Below are 19,227 nucleotides of genomic sequence, written 5' to 3' on the forward strand. Positions count from 1 at the left end.
AGAGGCCCTACAGCACTGAGGTTCAGACCTCTGAGGAAGGAGCATTGCACAGCTGGTGCTGATATCTCTTGAGCAGTCAAGAGGCTCATTCTGGGATTGCCAAAAATAAGCTGAAGACAGGAACCAACTGCCATTACTACAATTAAGAATTCTTGCTGGAGTGATACTGATGAGTATAGAGAAAAAGAGCAATGTGGAACCAGTCGTTGCTCTCTTTCTTCCACGCTTCATCTGGTACCCTCTATTAGGGAGCCCAAAAGGGAGGCAGCTGGAAAAAGAAAGTTTGCATGATGCCTGCCGCAGCATCACAAAGCAGAGAGAATATAGAAGGGTGGGTTGGTAGCTTAGTGACAATAGCTGAATTACCAGTACAGAACTCAAAGAGAAGAATTTTAAAGTCACATATCATTCTTACCTGTGGGCACAGATTACAAAGAAGTGTTTCATCACTCTCAATCAGACCTCTTTTTTAAATCTCCTAAATCTCCTCAAGATTTTCCATTTTCATTTTCAACTTAACATGACCCATTTGTAAATAATTTCTACTTCCTGCAACACGATTGCAGCATTTCATTACTAAATTATTTTTGTAGGCTTTTCAGGGTTCCCATGGTAGTATAGCCACCATACCATTAGATGGTGGTGAAGAATTGATAACTGAGAGAACATTTATATATACTATGTGGTAACACCTTTTGTATGTTCTATATAGTGATGTAATATTTTATTGAAATCAGAATACATCCTGGGAGATGGAGATTGGAAAAATGTTGGTTAAAGATACAAAATTTCAGTTAGACAGGAGGAATAAATTATGCTTCAGTAACAAACAAGGGGCATAGAATAACAAAAGATTTATTACTTTTTCATGTTGTCTGTCTTTTGTGAATAGGCAGAGAGCCTCTACTCATCAGAGCTACTAAAGATCCCAGGCTAACAGAGCAGCCAGCATTTTAGCCTTTGCTGGTCACCATGTGTGAGAGAAAAAGTTTTGAAAGGTGTCAAATTGGCAATTTAATGTTCTTGTCTTGTCTGGTCATGCTACATGACACATGTCATTTTCATTCTGAACTCATTGTCCAGAACTGTGATTACATGTCCCCATCTACTACAGTGGGGCCAAGTTAAAGTCTACCATGTGACTAGAATGGGTAGAAATAGTTGTCAGTTAGTGCCGTGACTACCTTTTATCTCTGCTTATGCCCTGCTTATGAGTCTTTAAAGATACAAAGAGGGAGCCAGATGTGATGGCTCATGCCTGTTGTCCCAGCTACTGGGGATGCTGAGGTGGGAGGACTGATTGAGCCCAATAGTTCACGGCTTCAGTTAGCTATAGAGACCTGTCTTTTTTAAAAAAAAGTACAAAGAGACACTTAACAGTGCTTCATCTGTAGCCTTTATACTCATTAGCACTTTGGTTCTAACTAATCAGTGTTCCCCCTGTTTTGACATGTATGCCAGAGATTTCTCTAAGGAAAGTATATCTCCTCCTCTTCCTCCTACTCTTGCTACTTCTCTATCCTCCGCCTTAGACTTGTCAGCAATGGCAAATCTAAGAGAACATTTTAAGTTTTGAAACAATGACATAATTTTTCTTTATAGACAGCAAGACAGATACAGAAAAAGGAACATAAAATCAGTCTGAAAATGGCAGAAGAGAGGCTTTTAAAGGAATCTTTAATAATAAGAGCAAAATGAATTTAAAGATGGGGAGAGAAGATTTATAAAAAGGCAGCTCTGATAACAAATTAAATAAAATTGGTAGCTAAAAACAGTTTTTGAAAGTCAAAAAGAAGAAAATTTTTTTGATAATAACTATTAAAAAGGAAAATATAATAAAGATTATTACACCAAAAAAGAGTCATTTTCCCATATAAAGTAGAAAACATATATGGATAACCAAAACTTGCCAGATGAGGCCAGTCAGAAAATTCCAAATATTAACAAAAACACATTTTTCACTGGCCCATTAATCAGAGAACTTTAAAAATTACATAAAAATTAAAATTACCTCTGTATAGGAATACATTTTAATTCACCCAGAGATCCAACACACTTAAAAGAGAAGAATTTTACTAATTTAATTTTTTAAAAAACCACTACCTATTAAACTCATGTAGCATTGCTAAGAGTATCTACGGAATTTTCACATCAATGTTTTCTTGCGAAAGTGGAAATCAAAAGCACAGAGACCCTCTTTAACAATGAACCGCTGATAAGCAAAATATAATTATAATAACATTCCACTTACGTGCATTTGTGAGCATTAATTTACATCAGGCTTTCCAATTTACCAACATTTATAGAATTTCTTACTAGTGAGAGTTTTACAAAACTTTTGAAGTAATTGTTAAATTTGAAAACATTTCTGTATTTTCCAGACCACTGTGCTTCCAATCCAGAGTGCTCTCACATTTATAAGGTCCATCTACAGTTTGTTACCATGTATCTTTGAACATGTGTTAGACAAATGAAGGTATTCTCACACTCTGTACATTTATAGGAATTTTTCAAAAATGAGTTCTTTTAAGTATCAAATGAAACTTACGAACTAAAGAAATTACCACACATTTAAATTTATAAGGCTTATCTCCACTGACTTCTTACATATTTCAAGGAAAAATGGAAAAACTGAAGGCTTTGCCACATTTCTTAGAATTACAGGGTTTTTCTCTATTGTGAACCCTTTTATGTCCTTGAAAGAAACTGGGAAAACTGAGGACTTTACCAGTTTTTTAACATTCATTTTTCCCCCAGTATGAGTTTTTCTTAGTTTTCAAAGGGAACTGGGAAAATTGCATGTTTTCCAATATTCCTCACAATCCCACTATGTGTTTTTTCATTTGTTCTAATAGAACTAGAACATCTGAAGTCTTTACCACATTTCTTCCATTCACATGGTTTTTTTCCAGTATGACTTCTTTCATGCTGTTGAAGGGATCTGGGAAAAGTGAAGGCTTTACCACTTTACTTCCATCCAAAGGGTTTCTCTTCAGTTTGAGTTCTTTCATATCATCAAAGGGAACTGGAAAATGTGAATGATTTACCGCATTTTTTACATTCCTAAGGCTTTTCTCCACTGTGAGCCCTTGTATGCTTATGAAGGAAACTGGAAGTTGTAAAGGCTTTACCACATTCTCTACATCTATAGGGTTTCTCTGCAGTATGAATCATTTCATGTTCTCGAAGGGTGTAGGAAGAAGCTAATAATTTATCACTTTTATTGCATGCATAGGGTTTCTCTCCACTATGAGTTATTTCATGTTTGTGACAGTTTCTGGAATAATTGAAGTCTTTACCACAATGTTTACATTTATAGGGTTGTTTTCTCCAGTGTGAGTTTTCTGGTGCATTTGAAATAAACTGGGGAAAATAAAGTTTTCCCCACATGCTGTACATTTATAAAATCCATTATCACTGTGCATTACCATGTGTCTTCAAACACCTGTGAGAGAATTAAAGGCTTTCCCACATTGTTTACATTTATATGGCTTCATTTCACAGTCCTCACACTCAAATAGTTTGTGTCCAGAGTGAGTTATAATATACCTGTGAAGAGATGCATGACATATGAAGACTTTTCCACACATTCTGCATACACATGGTTTTACTTTAGTAGAAACTTTCTTGTTCAGATTAAGATTTGAATTCTGGCTGAAGGTTTCTCCACCTTGACTATTTTGTTTACCTTCACACAGTCTCTCTACCATATGACTTACATTTCTCCCATATTTTCTGACTTGATCGTCAACATTCTGGTCTTCCCATTTGTTTCCTGTAGAAGCCAAATTCCTGAAGGTTTCCTGCGTCACATCTCTATAAGAGTTTCTTCTGGGAAAAATCCAGCAACGCCCGCTCCTGAGGGGTGACGGTTACAGCCACATCCTCAAAAGTCACTGAGTCCATGTTCCAGCTTCCAGCATGCTCCGGCATCCTGCCCAGGGATCTTGCAGGGCCTGCAGGTCACAGGCAACAGAGGCTGCCCCAGAACCACCTAAGGCCTCTCAGAGCTGAGGAGAGGGAGCCCAAGCTAGGAGCGCAGCCCAGAGACCCAAAAAGAAGAAAATTTTATATACTATTAATATAATATAGGAAGATAATTCTGCATATGTAAGATGGCAACAGAAAGGGGGGCAAAGTAGAGGATGAGTAGCAGCATTTAATGAATGTATGCATATATTTGCCAGGAATTACATTAGAAGCTGTGTATGTGTTATCTCTAATATACACAACAATCTTGCCAGTAATGTAAGAACTGCTTCAAAGACAAATGGTAAAGCAGGGAATTCAGACTTGGATTTCTTTGACTTTGACAGGGAGATTAAAAAATGGAATTAGGAGAAATCCATTGCTCATGGAAGACCTATACAAAGGGATCTACAGCAATAATTTACACCTTATTTATTAATCTGATTCTGAAATTAAGTGGAAATTTAGAAGATATATATTTTCTTATTCATTGTGTTTAATGCTTACCAAAATAGCGAAAGCAGGTTAGAATAGATTTAATTAAAATTAACATAATTCCAAATACAGAGCCATGTAAAACTATTTCTTTTCTTATTTGATGACAACAAATAGATGCTTTTTGTAGATTTGATTAATCTGTTATCTCAATTTTGATTCTACTTACAGAATCTCAGAAAGTTAGAAAGATTTTCTCAAGTGGAACTAAAATAAGTATAGGGAAATAAATCAGCCAGGCATGGTGGCTCACACCTGTAATCCCAGCACTTTGGGAGGCCAAGGCAGGAGAATTGGTTGAGGCCAGGAGTGTAAGACCCCATCTAGAAAAAAAAAAAAATTGGCCAGGTGTGGTGATGTGTGCCTCTAGTTCTGAGTACTTGGGAGGCTGAGGTGAGAGGATCACTGAGCCCAGGAGTTGAAGCCTGCAGTGAGCTATGATCACACTATTGCATTCCAGCCTGGGTGATGGCAAAACCTGAAAGAAAGAGGAGGGAGGGAGGGAGGGAGAGAGGAAAGGAGAGGAGAGGAGAAAGGAGTGGAAAAAGGAAAGGAAAGAGGGAGCGAGGGAAGGAAGGAGAAGAGAAGTGAGAGAAGAAGAAAGGAAGAAAGAAGAAGAGGAGAAAAGAAAGAGAAAGAAAGAAAAAGAAATCTTCCTTCAGTATGACTTGTTCATTCATTTAAACATTGATTCAAAAATATACTTATTGAGTTTCTACTTTGTGACTAGTGCAAGTTTAGTAGGATTCCTTGCCTTGCCACAGAGAAAAATAATTTAATTATGTTAAGGTATGCCCTGTGCCTCCTACTTGTCAAACCTGGAACAATATATGCACAAAATAATTATAGTAATGAATTATTTAACCATTCAGGAAGAAAATTTATGAGTTCATACCAGTGATAGATAGATAAGGGAGAAGTGAAGGGTATTGCTTACAGTAAAATTCCAAGTGCCAATTAGTAAATATAGAGGAGATGCTGGAGTTGGGGAAAAAAACACATTTTGCACACATCATTGTAAGATTGGATCAGGCAAGAATCATTCATGGATGTTAAACCTAGGGGGAAGTTTTGGTTGGGAGCATGATGTGTGTATGGTTTTTTTGTTTGTTTGTTTGTTTGTTTTGAGACAGAGTCTTGCTCTGTTGCCCAGGCTGGAGTACAGTACCGTGATCTTGGCTCACTGCAACCTCCGCCTCCCGGGTTCAAACAATTCTCCTGCCTCAGCCTCCCAAGTAGCTGGGTTTACAGGCGCGCACCACCATGCCCAGCAAATTTTTTATTTTTAGTCAAGACAGGGTTTCACCATGTTGGCCAGACTGGTCTTGAACTCCTGACCTCAGTTGATCCACCTGCCTCAGCCTCCCAAAGTGCTAGGATTACAGGTGTGAGCCACTGCGCCCGGCCATGTGTATGCTTTTAAAATGTCTCCTCACGATTACTTATTACTTGTAATTGAAAAATCAGTAATTATTTTGGACAGTACTGGGCCAAATAATCCAGTTGGTTGGATGATCAAAATTAACTGATCATCAGTAAGAAGTAGATGGGTATCATGTGCTCCACATGTGATAACCCTAAGAAGGACACATCATTGCTTATGTGTTATTCCAGCCAAGCATGCATAGTCTGAATCTAATTGTGAGAAAACAAGCAAATCCCAAGTGAAGAACGTTCTAATTTTTTTTAAAAAAGGAGGGCTGGAGGACAACTTTCTTTGAAAATATCACAAAGTGGGGTTATGGAAATGTTTCAGATTAAAAGAGGCTGAAGAGACACTAAATGCAATACCTGACCCTGGCCTGGAAGCTGTATTGGAAGAGGGAAATGCTACAAAGGATGTTAGTGGGTGAACTGACAAAACTGGAATATGGTTGGTAGATTACATAGAAGTATTGTACCAGTGTTAAATTTATTGAAGTTTATAACTATACTGTGGTATTATATAAAACTATATCCCTATTAGTAAATATTCACTAAAATATTAAGAGAGGAAGGACCATGATATATGTAATTTCCTATATATAATGGGGCCCTGCACAGTGGCTCATGCCTGTAATCCTAACACTTTGGGAGGCTGAGGTAGGAGGATCACTTAAACCCAGGAGTTCGAGGCCAACCTGGGCAACATAGCAGGACCCCATCTTCACAAAAAACAAAAAAAATTAACTGGGTATGGTGGCTTGCACCTATGATCCTAGCTTTGCAGGAGGCTGTGGTGGGAAGATCGCTTGATCCCAGGAGTTAGAGGTTGCAGTGAACTGGGATAGCACCATTTCACTCCACTCTGGACAATAGAGCAAGACACTGTCTCTAAAAGAAAAAAAAAATTTGGGATAAAGTGTTAACAGTGAACTTGGGTAAACTCTATTTGATGTTCTTTGATCTATTCTTATTGTTGCATCTTTTGCCAGAACTTGAACTTTTTCCAAATAAAATTAAGAATAATGATTATGTCCTAGGTATGATGTGAGTACAATGATTATGTCCTAGGTATGATGTGAGTACAAAAAAGAAGCATGGTGGCTGGGGCGCGGTGGCTCACGCCCATAATCCCAGCACTTTGGGAGGCCGAGGCAGGTGGATCACAAGGTCAGGAGATTGAGACCATCCTGGCTAACACAGTGAAACCCTGTCTCTACTAAAAATACAAAAAATTAGCCAGGTGTGGTGGCGGGCGCCTGTAGTCCCAGCTACTCAGGAGGCTGAGGCAGGAGAATGGTGTGAACCCGGGAGGCGGAGCTTGCAGTGAGCCGAGATTGCACCACTGCACTCCAGCCTGGGCGACAGAGTGAGACTCTGTCTCAGAAAAAAAAAAAGAAGCCTGGTTAAATCAACCAAAAACATAAACTTAGAAAACTGAGATGCAAATAAGCATTTTACAGCCCTCTCAGAAACTGGTTGATATGTATTAGCATCTGCTAAATGCTAGATGCTTGGCCCAAATATCAAGTAATAATGGAGCAATTAACTATGCTATATTCTACAAATGGTATAAGACTAAAGTTCATTTTTAGCTCTACTAAGTTATTGAAAACATGCAGTACAAACTACTTGTGCTTTAATTTTTGTGTTCTAATATATGTAATAGTTCTCACCCCTTTTGTTTATGTTAGCATATTAAATTCTTACCACAAATATATTGGAAATTATGTTCATATGTTACATCTAATACAGGAACTTTAGAATGAGTCATTGATCACAAATTGTAGAAGTACATTTTTATTATGTTAATCAGGTGAGGATGTTTATTGTTTGTAGCATAGGTTGTTTGGATAGGATATAAGCAATCTATTAGTTAATACCATAATTTATAATGAATGCACAAACTGGAAATAATCTCGTGGAAAAACCTAACTGAAAGCTAAATTAAATTTTATCCTTTTTTTTTTTTTTTCCATTTGAACCTGAGTTGACACAGCACACGTTTCAGAGAGCACGGGGTTGGGGGTAAGGTTATAGATTAACAGCATCCCAAGGCAGAAGAATTTTTCTTAGTACAGAACAAAATGGTATCTCCTATGTCAACTTCTTTCTACACGGACACAGTAACAATCTGATCTCTCTTTCTTTTCCCCACATTTCCCCCTTTTCTTTTTGACAAAACCGCCATCGTCATCATGGCCCGTTCTCAATGGTTGCTGTCTCTTTGGAGCTGTTGGGTACACTTCCCAGACGGGGCGGCCTGGCAGAGGCGCTCCTCACTTCCCAGACGGGGCAGCCGGGCAGAGGCGCTCCTCACTTCCCAGATGGGGCGGCCGGGCAGAGGCACACTTCACCTCCCAGACAGGGTAGCAGCTGGGCAGAGGCGCTCCTCACTTCCCAGACGGGGCGGCCGGGCAGAGGCGCACCTCACTTCCCAGAAGGGGTGGTTGCTGGGCAGAGGCGCTCCTCACATCCCAGATGATGGGCGGCTGGGCAGAGGTGCTCCTCACCTCCCAGACGGGGCGGCTGGGCAGAGGCGCTCCCCACCTCCCAGACAAAGGGCAGCCGGGCAGAGGTGCTCCTCACTTACCAGGCGGGGTGGCCGGGCAGAGGCGCTCCTCACCTCCCAGACGGGGCGGCCGGGCAGAGACGCCCCTCACCTCCCAGAAGGGGCGGCTGGGCAGAGGCACCCACTTCCCAGACAGGGCGGCCAGGCAGAGGCGCTCCTCACTTCCCAAGCGGGGCGGCCGAAATTTTATCCTTTTAAGATTAATTTTTCTACCACCTGATTGAATTTTTTATTTGAAACTCCAGTGAATTTTGTACTGTTACAAAGACATGAAAATCTTTGATAATGGTCTTAATTAAATAGGAAGATCTATTAATGTTCTAACATGTTTTGTTTGAAATTAAAATAAATACAGCTGGTATAATCACTGTTCTGCCTTCCACACACTGGAAATAGGCATAGATTTAGAAAGCAGTGCAGTAGCAAATGAGGTCTAATATGATTTCTAATGAATTTGGATAGTAGATCTGGATCTTAGAACTCTCTATTTTGCTGTCACTGAGTCCAGCTATGCTTATCCTATGTGGTTTGTTCTATGATCAATTGACATTTCTTCTTAGGTTTGAAATAATTATAAGGAAAATAATTTCAATAGCTCAATTATGGTCATTAAGAAGAAAGCATCTTAGACCAGCGCTTTATCAGTACATCATATTTAGACGTACAGAATTTCTATGTGGCTGTCCTTTAAATATTTTCTATTTTTGTTGGCTTTATCTAGTAATTTTAAATGCTTTTTTTAGGGAATGAAAAAATATCTGTGATTTTAAAAAATTCACCATCTACTAGTTGGAAGTATCATCATAACACTACTCTTTATTCTCCAATCTCCACACCACTATGCCCATCTAAGAGATTCATTTTGTATCAAATTGAAATGTTCTTGTTAAAAGCACGTGCAATTTGTATTGGCTTTACCAAAGCCTATAGAAAACATAACATCCATCAGAATTACTGGAATTGTCATTAAAAACAAAAATAATCCCAGCCCATACTGGATTTGTATCCTCAAGATGAAAGAAGCTAATGTATGGCCTCATTATCCATTATTATAAAGTTTCAGAAAGTGGCAGAGTAGCCTGGATTTCTGATAAATTTCAACTTTACTGTAATAATATGCTACTAATCTGAGCTGTCAGTTTAGCATTACTGCAGAACAAATTCTTTTACAGATTGGAAATTTTAAGGTCTGGCTTCTTGTTCATTTTCCAGTTATTTGGAGATTTAACCTAGCTACCATGTTGCATAATTCAAAAAAATAAATCTTAATTGATGAACAGTTCAGTTACTGGCTAGACTTCCTTTTCAAGATTATGCGGATCCTAGAGATACATAGTTCAAGACACAAATCAAAAGTAAAATATTAAATTTGTTTTATAATTGTTTTTGTAATTGTGCCGTGTCTGCTTGCCCATGTTGTAACTTATTATTAACTTCTTTTTAATGATAGACGAATCCTTAGTACTGTGGAAAAGAGCAGACAGAAATATAAACCAGCTTCTCTCACAGTGGAATTCGTCCCTTTCTTTTATCGTAAGTAACACCTCTAATTTCTCTTGCTATGATTATCATCTTACTCTGATTACTTTTTATTCTTACTCTGATTCTGATCTTGATTCAGCTTTGTTAATTTATAAAATAATGGTTGTAAGAACATATCACTGGAGTAAGGTACATGATTTGTGTTTGGCTGCAATTATTGTACTTGGTTTTATTTAATTTGCTGTTCTCAAAAATTTTTTTTAGAATAGCTGAATATTTTAATATGGTGGTATATTTTATTTTATTTATTTACTTTTTTTTGAGACGAAGTCGCACGCTTGTTGCCCAGGCTGGAGTGCAGTGGTGCGATCTTGGCTCACCACAACCTCTACCTCCTGGGTTCAAGCAATTGTCCTGCCTCAGCCTCCCAAAAAGCTGGAATTACAGGCATGTGCCACCACACCCGGCTAATTTTTGTATTTTTAGTAGAGACCGGGTTTCACCATGCTGACCAGGCTGGTCTTGAACTCCTGACCTCAGGTGAACCACCCACCTCAGCCTCCCAAAGTGCTGGGATTACAGGCATGAGCCACCATGCCTGGCCACTGGTGGTATATTTTAGAACTTCAGAATTTTTATTGAAAATAGGAAACTTGAGAGAGTTAGCCCCTATATATGTGACTTATATATGCCATCTTTCAAAAATATAGTATAATTTGCAGACTATAAAAGGAACACTGTGTGTTCCTTGAGTATGTATTTCCCATTCAAATTTGTAACTTAACATTTTGCCATATTTGCTTCAGTTCTTTCTTTTCCCTGTGAAATGAAAGAAGACAGAAATAATCCTTTGATTGCTTGCTGAAGATGACTGCAGTGCTGACTCTGCTTGACCACCAGTAGTGATACTGGCTTTAGCTAGGTAATGAAGCTCCATAGTAGACCATCTCTGGAAACTGGCCTCACTTAGAGGATATAGGACAGGAAACCCAGCCTGCCAGTAGAACAGTATAAGGTGTTTCTATTCATCAGGAGTCCTCACAGCCATCCAAGGGCTATTCTTTGGTCCTCCAAGTGAGGTTATAAAATCAAATTGGTGTGTCAGGGAGCCACTTGGCTTAGAAGTAAAGTATCCCATAAAAGCCTTTGTCTCTTGTATTTTTAGGTTGTGCGCATATTTTGTTAATTTATCCCAAAGTATTGTATATTGTATGCTTGTAAATGATGTATCTTATTCATTTTTGGAGAGAGATGCGGTCTCATTCTGTTGCTCAGGCTGGAGTGCAGTAGTGCAATCATAGCTCACTATATAACCTGCAACTTGTGAGCTCAGGTGGTCCTCTCACCTCAACCTCCCAAATACCTAGGACTACAGGTATGTGCCACCATGCCTGGCTAATATAAAAAATTTTTTTATGGAGACAAAGTCTCACTATGTTGCCTAGGCTGGTCTCAGACTCCTGGCCTCAAGTGATCCTCCCACCTCAGCCTCTCCAAGTATTGAGATTACAGGTGAGAGCCACCATGCCCAGCCTGATTTGTTTTAAATTGTATTTTTCATTTTTAAAACTAGTATATAGAAATGTAATTTGTTTTTGTATATTGATTTTTATATCCTTGTTCCCCCATGTAGAAGGGAAAAAATTCAGTCTTTCACTATTAAATATGATATTAGCTATGTTTTTAAAAATAGATGCCCTTTATTAAGTAGAGGAAGTCTTATTTTAACCCTAGTTTGCTAATAGTTTTTATTACTGAATGGACATTGACTTTTTTTTAAATGTACTTTTACTGCATCTATTTGAGGTGCTTGTTAATTGGCAAAATACATAGATTGATTTTCAAATATTAAACTAACATCATATTTCTGGCCCAAACTACCTTTGGTTGTGATTATATAATTAACTTGTATTTCTCTCTCTCTCTCTCTTTTTTTTTTTTTTTTTTTTTTTTTTTTTGAGAAACAGGGTATTGCTCTGTTGTCCAGTCTGGAGTGCTATGGTATAATCATAGCTTACTGTAGCCTTAAACTCCTGGTCTCAAGTGATTTTCTTGCCTCAGCCTCCTGAGTAGCTGGGACTACATGAATGCACCATCATAAGCAGTGTGTTAGTTCGTTCCCACACTGCCATAAAGTAATACCTGAGACTGGGGTAATTGATAAAGAAAAGAGGTTTAATTGGCTCGTGGTTCCACAGGCAATACAGGAAGCATGACAGCCTCTGCTTCTGGGGAAGCCTCAGGAGCTTTTATTTACTGCAGAAGGCAAAGCAGGAGCAGGACCAAGAGTGAGAAAGCTGGGAGGTGCTATACACTTTTAAATGACCAGATCTCATGAGAACTCTGTCATGAGAACAGCACCAAAGGGATGCTGCTAAATTATGCATGAAGGATCCGCCCCTATGATCCAGTCATTTCCCACCAGGCCCCACCTCCAACACTGGGGATTACAGTTGAACACGAGATTTCAGTGGGGGCATAGATCCAAACCATATCAGCTGGCTAATTTAACAAAATGTTTTTGTAGATAAGGTCTTGCTGTGTTGCCTCCAGGCTGGTCTTGAACTCCTGGCCTCTAGTGACCCTCCTTCCTCAGTCTTCCAAAGTGCTAGGATTATAGTATATTATCCTTTTTATGTAATACTGCATTTGATTGATTTTTTGTTTAAAAATTTTGTGTCTCTGTTCAAGGATGGTAAGGGTTTCTAGGATTTTTTGCCTTATATGTCTTGTATGGTTTTTGTCTTAGTCTGCTTGGATTGTCATAACAAAATACTGTAGACTGGGTGGCTTAAATAACAGAAATTTGTTTCTCACAGTTCTGGAGTCTGGAAAGTCCAGCAGGGTTTATTTTCTGTTGAGATCTGTCTTTGTGGCTTGCAGATAGTCACCTTCTTGCTGTGTCCTCACATGTTAGAAAAAGACTGTTGTCTCTTCCTCTTCTTACAAGGGCACTAGTTCTCTTTGATCAAGGCTCTACTTTTATGACCTCATTTAACTTTAATCACTTCTTTAAAGGCCCTGTCTGCAATACAGTCATATGGGGAGATGTTAGGGCTTCCACATATTAATTTTGGGGGTATACAGTTCACTCTATACTACTCTGTCCTTGCCCCCCCATTCATGTACTTAACACATACAGAATACATCCATTTTATCCCAACAGCCCCAAATGTCTTAACTCATTTTCACATCAACTCTGTAAGTCTAAAGTTCAAAATCTTATCTAAATATCTAAATCTGATACTGGTGAGACTGAAGTTACAATTCATCCTGACTCAAAATCCCTTTCCAACTATAAACCTGTGAAAACAAATAAGTTATATGTAACCAGAATACAATGTTGGAACAGGTATAGGATACACATTCCCATTCCAAAAGGGAGACAGTGGAAGGAATAAAGGGGTGACAGGTCTCAGGTAAGCCTAAAACCTAGTAAGGTAAATTCTATTAGGCATTAAAGCTTGAGAATAGCCCTCTTTGGTTGATACTCTGTACTTCATGCGCACTGGGTTGCCAGTGTCACCCCCCACCCCAGGTCTCTGCAAGGGCCCCACACATAATGCTGTCTGTGAGGGCAGCTCCACCATTGAGGCACTAGGTAGGTCATCCTGGCCCACTGAAACCTGACCTGTGGTCCTACCCTTTGAAACCAAGGAAGAGGAAACAGCCTTGCCTCCTGGATCTTTGGTGGGAATGGCAGCTCTCATAATCTCTGAATTGCTTTCAGAGTTTTTCTTATCACACATTCAAACTGAATAGCTTTATGGTCTGATCTATAGAATCCAAGAAGTCCAACAGTCTACCTTCATTCCTTCCCACTTTCTCTGTCCCCTTTAGTTCAAAATGGTAGTGTCTTTTCTGGTATAATCCCATATCCATTCCTGGCCTCACTGAGCTGGCTGATTAAGTCCACTAGTTATACCCATGGTCTGTTTATCAGTCACACCCTCAGTATTTTCTTTAGAACAAGCTTTCTTGTTTGTTTGTTTGTTTGTTTTTTATAATTTGGATAGACTGATAATTTTCTAAATCTTCAGCTTCTGGTTCTTTTGTGCTTGACAGTTTCTTCTTTAGTTTATTTCTGTCTTCTCACATTTTAACTATAAGCAGTCAGAAGGAGAAATTAAGCTGCTCCTTCAACACTTGCTTAGAAATTGCCTTAGCTAAATATCCAATTTCATTGCTTGCTGCACGTTCTACCTTCCACAAAACACTAGAACACAGTTCAGCCAAGTTCTTTGCCACTTTATAATAAGGATCCCCTTTCCACTAGTTTTCAATAACATGCTCCTTATTTATGTTTGAGAGCTCACCAGAATTGCCCTGAAGGTCCCTATTTCCAGCATGCACCTCAAAACTCTTCCAGCCTCTACCCATTACCCAGTTCTAAAGCTGCTTCTGTATTCTTAGGTCTTTGTTGTAGTAGCACTCTATTTCTTTGTAACAAAATCTGTCTTAGTCTGCTTGGGCTGGTATAACAAAATACTATTGATTTGGTGGCTCAAACAACAATACTGGTCATATTAAATGAGTTAGGCAGGGTTCTCTTTTCCTCTGTTTTCTGTGAGAGTTGGTTTGAGAATGCTATTATGATTTTCTTAACATTCACCAGCAGATCTGGACCTGGAGATTACCTTGTGGAAAGGTTTTGTTTTGTTTTTCATTGAGACAGAATCTTGCTATATTGCTCAGGCTCATCTTGAATTCCTGGGCTCAAGTGATCTTACCACCTCAGCCTCCTGAGTAGCTGGGACTATAGGCATGTGTGTTGTGCCCAGTGTGAAAAGGTTTTAAATTATGGAATAAATTTATTTACTAGGTGAAGGGCTACTCAGATTTTCTGTTTCTTCTTGTGTTAGTTTTTATAATTCATGTCTTTCAAGGAATTTGTGTTTTTCATCACATGAATTGTGTTGAATTTATTGGCATAAAGTTGTTCATAGTATTTCTTCATGTATCCTTCTTAAATCTGTGGAATCTAAATTGATGTCTCCTGTTTCATTCCTGACATTGATAATTTACGTTTTTCTCTCTTCTTTTTTCTTGATTGGTCTAGCTAGAGGTTTTTAAATTATATTGATCCTGGCACATGCCTGTAGTCCCAGCTACTTAGGAGGCTGAGGCAGGAGGATCACCTTAGCCCAGGGGTTCGGGGCTATAGTACACTATGATTGTGCCTATGAATAGCCACTGCATTCCAGCCTGGGCAACATAGTGAGACCCTGTCTCTTAAAAAATTATATTGATCTTTGCAGTGAACTAGCTTTTGATTTCATTGATTTTCCTCTATTGTTTATTCGTTTCCTTTTTCATTATTTTTTCTATTATCTTTAATATTAACTTCCTCTTAATTGCTCTTCTTTTTCTAGCTTCTTAGAGTGAAAGGTCAATCTTTGATTAGATCTTTATTTCGACCTTCTTTTCTAGAATGAACATGAATCATTGCTTTAGTTGTGCCCCACAGATTTTGATATGTTTGTTTTAATTTTGTTAAATTAAAATGAAGTTTTCTTGTTTGGTTTAAAATATTTTCAAATTGGGGAAATGTTGGTCAAAGCATACAAAATTTCAGTTAGGAAAAATAAATTCAAGAGAGCTACTACATAACATTGTGACTGTAGTTAGTAACAATGCATTGCCTACTTGAAAATGGCTAAGAGAGTAGCTAAAAGAGAGGTCACCACAAAAAAAGTTAAGTATGTGAGGTAATGTATATGTTAATTAGTTTGATTTAGCCACAGTGTATACATATTTCAAAATACCATGTTGTTCACCATAAATATATGCAATTTGTATTTGTCAATTAAAAAAGATTACATTAATAAAATGAAAAGGCATGTATTGTTTAATCTGCAAATGTTGGGGGAGTTTCCAGATCCTTTTTTCTTTCTTCTTTTTTTTTTTTTTTTTTTTTTTGACATGGGGTCTTACTCTGTTACCCAGGCTGGAGTGGTGCAGTGGCACGATCTTGGCTCACTGCAGCCTCCGCCTCCCGAGTTCAAGCGATTCTAATGTCTCAGCCTCTCGAGTAGCTGGGATTACAGGTGCCTGCCATCATACCCAGCTAATTTTTGTAAATATGGGGTTTCACCACATTGACCAGGCTGGTCTCGAACTCCTGGCCTCAAGTGAGCCACCCGCCTCAGCCTCCCAAAGTGCTAGGATTACAGGCATGAGCCTCCACCCCCAGCCCTTTTTTTCTTTATGGTGAAAAAGTGTATATTTGGAATTAGCCTGCTGGACTCAGTTTAGATGATCCCAGTTTTGTAGGCAATATTGAAAGCATCATAGTCAGGAGGCAGTCTAACATATGCCTTCTCTCCAGCAGGCCTGATTGGGGTGTAGACCTGGCCACATCATTATCAATAGAGCTTCTTCATGGCCTGTCTGATCTGTTGTTGGGCTTGATATCTACAGTGAACACAAGTGTTTTGCTGTCATCTTTTTCATTGGCTGACTTAGTGGCTTAAAGGGATTTTGGTGCTGGCATAGTAGTCAAGTTTGTATCTTCTCTGAGTGTTCCTCTGAGGATGTTTGGGCTGCTTTTGGAACCATAGTGTCTTGGGCCACCAGAAGGTGGTGATGTGCAGATTGTGTGTGTGTGGGGTGGGGTGGATGCCTTTTAGCCCTGCCTGCTTGGCCTTCATAGCCTTGGCTTTGGCTTTGGCTTTGGGAGGGGCAGGGACCACCTTCCTTTTAATGCCATCTTCATGAAAAGGATCTCCAGATAATCTTTTTTTCATTACTTTCTAATATATTTCCATTATGGCAAGAGAAAATACTCTTTATGACTTCAATAAACTTAAACTCATTGAGTTGTATTTTCTTATTTAAATTTATTGAGTTCCACTTTTCATCATGAATAACATTCCTTGCCTTGATTATATTTCTTGCCTACTTTGTCAGATACTAATATAGCCACCCAGCAATCTTATGATGAGAGTTTGCATGGTATATGTTTTTATGTCCTTTTTATGTATTATCTTTCTGTGTGTCCACTGTGGCTGAGTGGAACTCTGTCATCTTCTAGCTCTGTGTAAAATCAGAGAATTACTCAGCTTACAGTTTCTTTGTAGTTTTTTGCCGATCTTATGGGCTATCACACTATTGTGTGAGGATAGATACTGAGACACAAAATGAGCCCTGTGCATATTTCTGGAGCACTTCCTCTGTATAGCTTCCTCCACTCCAGTACTCTGCTTTACAAATTCCAGTTGCCTGGGCCTCTCTGAACTTTGATTTCTGTCTCCTCAACTCAGCAAATGGCTGTGTTCTTTTAGGGTTCCTCCTTTCCATGTAGCAGTTCAGAAAGTGTCTCCAAACAGGAATCTGTGGTGTGATCCTTGTGCTTACTTTGTTTTCCTTCTTGTGTGTATCACAGTTCTGTGACTCAGTTTCTGGAACTGATTTTCTCCAGTTTTCTAGTTGTTTATAGCTGAAAGCCATGCGTAGTACCAGTTATTCTGATATAGGTGGAACTTCTTAATTTTTTAATTATAAGTTTCTATCCAGGTTACCTCAAAGCTGTTTCTTTTTGGTAACATTTGTTATTGGAAATAATTTTATTGTTACAGTCTTGTCCCAGTGTGTAATGACATGTGCAAAAGGGTATTCATAACAGCATCAAAAGAAAGGGGAAAAGCAATAGCAGTTTATCAGTGGAGAACTAGATAAGTGATGTTAACACATTGTAGTGGTGTATGCCCTCTAGTCATTACAAAAAATGAATTAGGCAGGTGTATCTGTTAAGATGTAGTAATGTCCAGGCTTGACGCAGTGGCTCACCCTTGTACTCCCAGCACTTTGGGAGGCTGAGGTGGGCAGATCACCTGAGCCCAGGAGTTTGAGACCAGCCTGGACAACATTGCAAAACCCTGTCTCTGCAAAAAAATACAAAAAATTAGATGGTCATGGTAGCGTGTGCCTGTAGTCCCAGCTACCTGGGAGGCCGAGGTGGGAGAATCACGTGAGCCCAGGCAGCCAAGGCTGCAGTGAGCTGTGATTGCCCTCCAGCCTAGGCAATAAAGTAAGACCCTGTCTCAAAAAAAAACCAAAAAAAAAAAAGTAGAAAGATGTAGTAATGTCCAGAATGTATTAAGTTAAAAAGCAAAAAAAGTATGATGCAGGAGTACATATATGTACTATGTACTTTTTTTTCTTTTTTTTTTTTGAGATGAAGTATTGCTCTGTTGCCCAGGCTGGAGTGCAGTGGCACGATCTCAGCTCACTGCAACCTCTGCCTCCTGGGTTCAAGAGATTCTCCCGCCTCAGCCTCCCGAGTAGCTGGGATTACAGGTGCCCGCCACCACACCTGGCTAATTTTTGCATTTTTAGTAGAGACGGGATTTCACCATGTTGGCCAGGCTGGTCTTGAACTCGACCTCAGGTGATCCGCCTGCCTCGGCCTCCCAAAGTGCTGGGATTACAGGCATGAGCCACTGCGTCCAGCCTAGATGTCTCTTTACTAAGACTATTACACCTCTCATTAGTAAAAATTGACCATCACTAATCAACTAGAAAATGAAAGAGTTGGACAAAAACATTTCCTGGGTCCACTCCAGGACTAATATTCTAAAATTCTGGTACCAATAGTAACCTTTCTTTTAAAATTATAAATTATTTTATTTTATTTTTTAGAGGCTATACATGCATATGACAAAGAAAAAGCAGCATAAAGACCTGACAAGGGGCCGGGTGCGGTGGCTCATGCCTGTAATCTCAGCACTTTGGGAGGCTGAGGCGGGTGGATCACCTGAGGTCTCTACTAAAAATACAAAAATTAGCTGGGCGTGGTGGCAGGCGCCTATAATCCCAGCTACTCCGGAGGCTGAGGCAGGAGAATCGTTTGAATCTGGGAGGTGGAGATTGCAGTGTGCTGCGATCACACCACTGCACTCCAGCCTGGGTGATATAGCGAGACTCCATCTCAAAGGAAAAAAAAAAGAGAGAGACATCTAATTTTATGCCAGGTTTGGGTTAGTTTCTAGCCCTGTCAGTTAGTAACCATGTGACTTCAGGCAAGATATTAACTTCTGACCTTCCTTTTTCTCATTTATAAATGGGGGCCAAATATCATCCTTATATGGAGAATTATGAGAACTAAGTGAGATGACGTAAATACCTAAAATGCTATCTGGTAGATGGCTTCTCTTTTCTTTTCCTAAGACAAAATGCATATCAACCTTGGCTTTTAACACAGATCAGCCTTTTCACAAATAGTTCTTCGCGTTTGCATCAGACATTCCTTAGAGATAAATCATACTGTGAAAGACAAATCTTATTTA

General features: G+C 39.1%; 1 protein-coding gene across 2 annotated transcripts in view; it reads left to right on the top strand.

The window, feature by feature from the left end:
- The window catches only part of NBEAL1 (neurobeachin like 1), a 208,991-nt gene that overhangs the window by 43,954 nt on the left and 145,810 nt on the right, over positions 1-19,227 (top strand). For both annotated transcript variants that reach the window (XM_057301476.2, XM_034954834.3), the window contains exon 7: positions 9,909-9,991. In XM_057301476.2, the coding sequence (XP_057157459.1) occupies positions 9,909-9,991 (83 nt within the window). The remainder of the gene's footprint in view (positions 1-9,908; positions 9,992-19,227) is intronic.

The sequence above is a fragment of the Pan paniscus genome, chromosome 13 (assembly GCF_029289425.2).
Source record: "Pan paniscus chromosome 13, NHGRI_mPanPan1-v2.0_pri, whole genome shotgun sequence".
Classification (NCBI taxonomy): domain Eukaryota; kingdom Metazoa; phylum Chordata; class Mammalia; order Primates; family Hominidae; genus Pan; species Pan paniscus.